Here is a 2,711-nt window from a genome sequence, read left to right as displayed (position 1 = left end):
CCTGAGACCAACCTGATGTATCATCACCAAACCAATTGGTAGGCACTTCACCCATCTTATAATACCATTCTTCTGAATGATTGATAGAAGGACGACGAAGATAGTGAGTATGAACATTGCCTTGATTGGCATCATATCGTCCTTTCAGAACCATCTCCTCTTCACCATCAGGCAACATAGCATACAAATAGAAATAGGAGTTTGGTATCCAATACTTTGATGTACTATCCAAGGTGACATCAAATCGATCCACTGTCATACAGAGATACTGAGTCCAATCCCGACTAGCAGGATGAGAATGACCTGCTTCAAGTTCAAACAAGAGTGTGTCATCATAAGAATTCCGTATTCTAAAGAATTCATTCTGAGGACTGGTTTTATATGTTCGAACGATTTTGTAGAGAGTACCATCACAATCTGTGAAAGAGAGTGTGAGTGTACCAGTAATGGAATGATTCATTAGTGATGAAGTGATTGTATAGAGCTGAGTTCCTGTTACAGTTGATATTCCTGATATGATACAAGTGTTAGGATCAATACTAACACCACTGGGCAGAGAAGGAGAGATTGAACAATCAGAGTACCCATACATCACAGGAACAATTCTAACACTCTCATATTTCCTCAGATATTCATATGATGAAGCAGGATATTCAACGAATGAAGGAATTGAACGAGCACAAACAAGGAACTGGAGTTCATTCACATAGACACTTGAAGTTCCAGTCTTTTCAGTTGTTAATCGCACTGATGAATAACCATGATTGACATAGGTGATTGTATCCCACTGTGTCCACTGACTAGATGAATAACTGCCTCCTTCAACCTCCATGATCACATTCCATTCAGTTGACCGAAACATTGTTCCTTCAATCGTAAAGAGAGAAGCATGTGTTGTGGGACTTGTATAGGGCCAGATTCGGATCGAATTCACGACTGGAAGCGAAGGACCCTGCAACTCTGCAGTGAGGGATCCAGAGGCACCAGAAAATGACGATGAGGAGGAATATGACCATGAGAAGGCATTCGCAGGATTGGTGAAACCTGTACCAGTTGCTGTGACATCATTAGGAACAACAAAACAAGGATTTGTATCGTCTATACCAGCATAGAAAGCGAGAAATCCCTGTTGTATCAAAATGGACTTCAACAGCCAACACACTTGAAGTACTCTCAGCCACAGTGGAAGGACGAATCACTCCACGATAGTCGTAGATTGAATAGCCTCCTGTAGCCAATGTAGAGCTTGTAGGTTCTCCATCAGCCATATTATCACGATACACTTCATTTCCATTGATATAAGCAACAATTCCATAACGATACTTGAGTTGGAATTCAATAGCAGCCATTCCACTCAATCCAGCAAACGACTTACGGAAGTACTGAGTATCTGTTACAGACATACCCGTAATTCCAAGTGAGATCTCAGTCCAATCACTATCCGTAAAACTGACATCCTTCCAGCCTTCTAAAACATTTGCAGTGTACCTCCAAGTTTCACCCTTGTTGATGGGAGAATACAGAGACAACGGTTGCGTCTGATTACCACTTGTAGTCATCATTCCTTTGAACACCCGATTACCATTGATTCCATCTATCATAAGCCAGGCACCATTCGCCCAATATGAAGATGTGGTGCACATTCGTAGAGTATATTGATTGTTTGTAGTCTGTGGAATACAAACTTCTAAAACACGTTCCTGGTTATTTGTTAGCGAGGGAGATGTATAAAGAGAATCAGTTCCAGAGAGAATCTCAAATGATTCTCTGTTCGCTGAAGTCGTAGTTTTCTTTGTAAATTTGAAGTAGACTTCGCCACTTGAACATTCAAGGGCAAGTGAGAGAGAAACTAATCGTCACCATGTCGATGAATACAGTACAGAGTGCAAATATTGCAAAGACTCTACGCATCAAATAGCCACAATGTGACACAATAGTTTTCCTATATAGGGAAAAGAACTCTAATAGAATGCATGACTAGTGATTCTATTGGTTATCAAGGAGGAAGTGGTACTAAGAAGAAGTGATATAATAACGAGATAATGATATTGAAATTGATGGGTTTCAAGGAATATAAATGGTAAAAAATACAGAAACTGTTTTCGGTAGTTGGAAGGAGAGATGTAGGAAAGAGTAATTAGTGTTCAAAACGATCTATATTGCTATACTGAGCTTAAAGAAGAAAGGAAAATCATAATAGGTGGTTGTCCTAGAATGAACCCTATTTCGATATATTAGCAGGTTTCAATTAACAATTAGCAACTGTATTAATATATATAAGGAAAACACAAGACAATTCGTAAATCCACTATCGAAGCCAGGAATAGGCATTTATTATTCCTAATATAATGCTTCAGCATTTTCGTACTCAGAAAGTCGTAAATATAAGAGACTATTGTAATTGGCAAAGTAATATTTGGAGGTTTATCATTATAATAATTAGCTTAGAAACATAAAGGTAACTGAGTTATTGGTATTTGAATGTAGAAATAACTATTATCTACGAAGAGAAGTTTTAGCTAAGCAATTTGAAATGGCATCGATATTAATTCAATCCTATTCTTCTTCTGATTATCGAGGAATCATTCTTCCTGCTTTCTATGCTGAAATCAATCAATCTGTTTTTGAACTTCAATTGTGACTTGGAATGATCCTATTCTTGTATCTACATTATATCCTATTCTTATTCATATTCCAACGATCCTTCTTCA

The 2,711-nt window shown here is 38.0% G+C and overlaps 1 protein-coding gene across 1 annotated transcript; it reads right to left on the bottom strand.

Annotated features, from left to right (window-relative positions):
- Positions 1–167: 167 nt before the first annotated feature.
- On the bottom strand, positions 168–1,911 carry JH06_5453 (hypothetical protein; the record flags this gene model as incomplete). The annotated part of the gene is made up of 4 exons (XM_014669400.1): positions 168–224; positions 254–1,126; positions 1,152–1,849; positions 1,881–1,911. The coding sequence occupies 4 exons, from the start codon at positions 1,909–1,911 to the stop codon at positions 168–170; spliced, it is 1,659 nt and encodes a 552-aa protein (XP_014524886.1).
- Between the last annotated feature and the right edge of the window lie 800 nt (positions 1,912–2,711).

This window comes from Blastocystis sp. subtype 4 (genome assembly GCF_000743755.1).
Source record: "Blastocystis sp. subtype 4 strain WR1 chromosome Unknown seqid_0592, whole genome shotgun sequence".
NCBI classification, from domain to species: domain Eukaryota; class Bigyra; order Opalinata; family Blastocystidae; genus Blastocystis; species Blastocystis sp. subtype 4.
The sequence above is the reverse complement of the archived record's forward strand: the minus strand, read 5'-3'. Positions and strand labels throughout refer to the sequence as shown.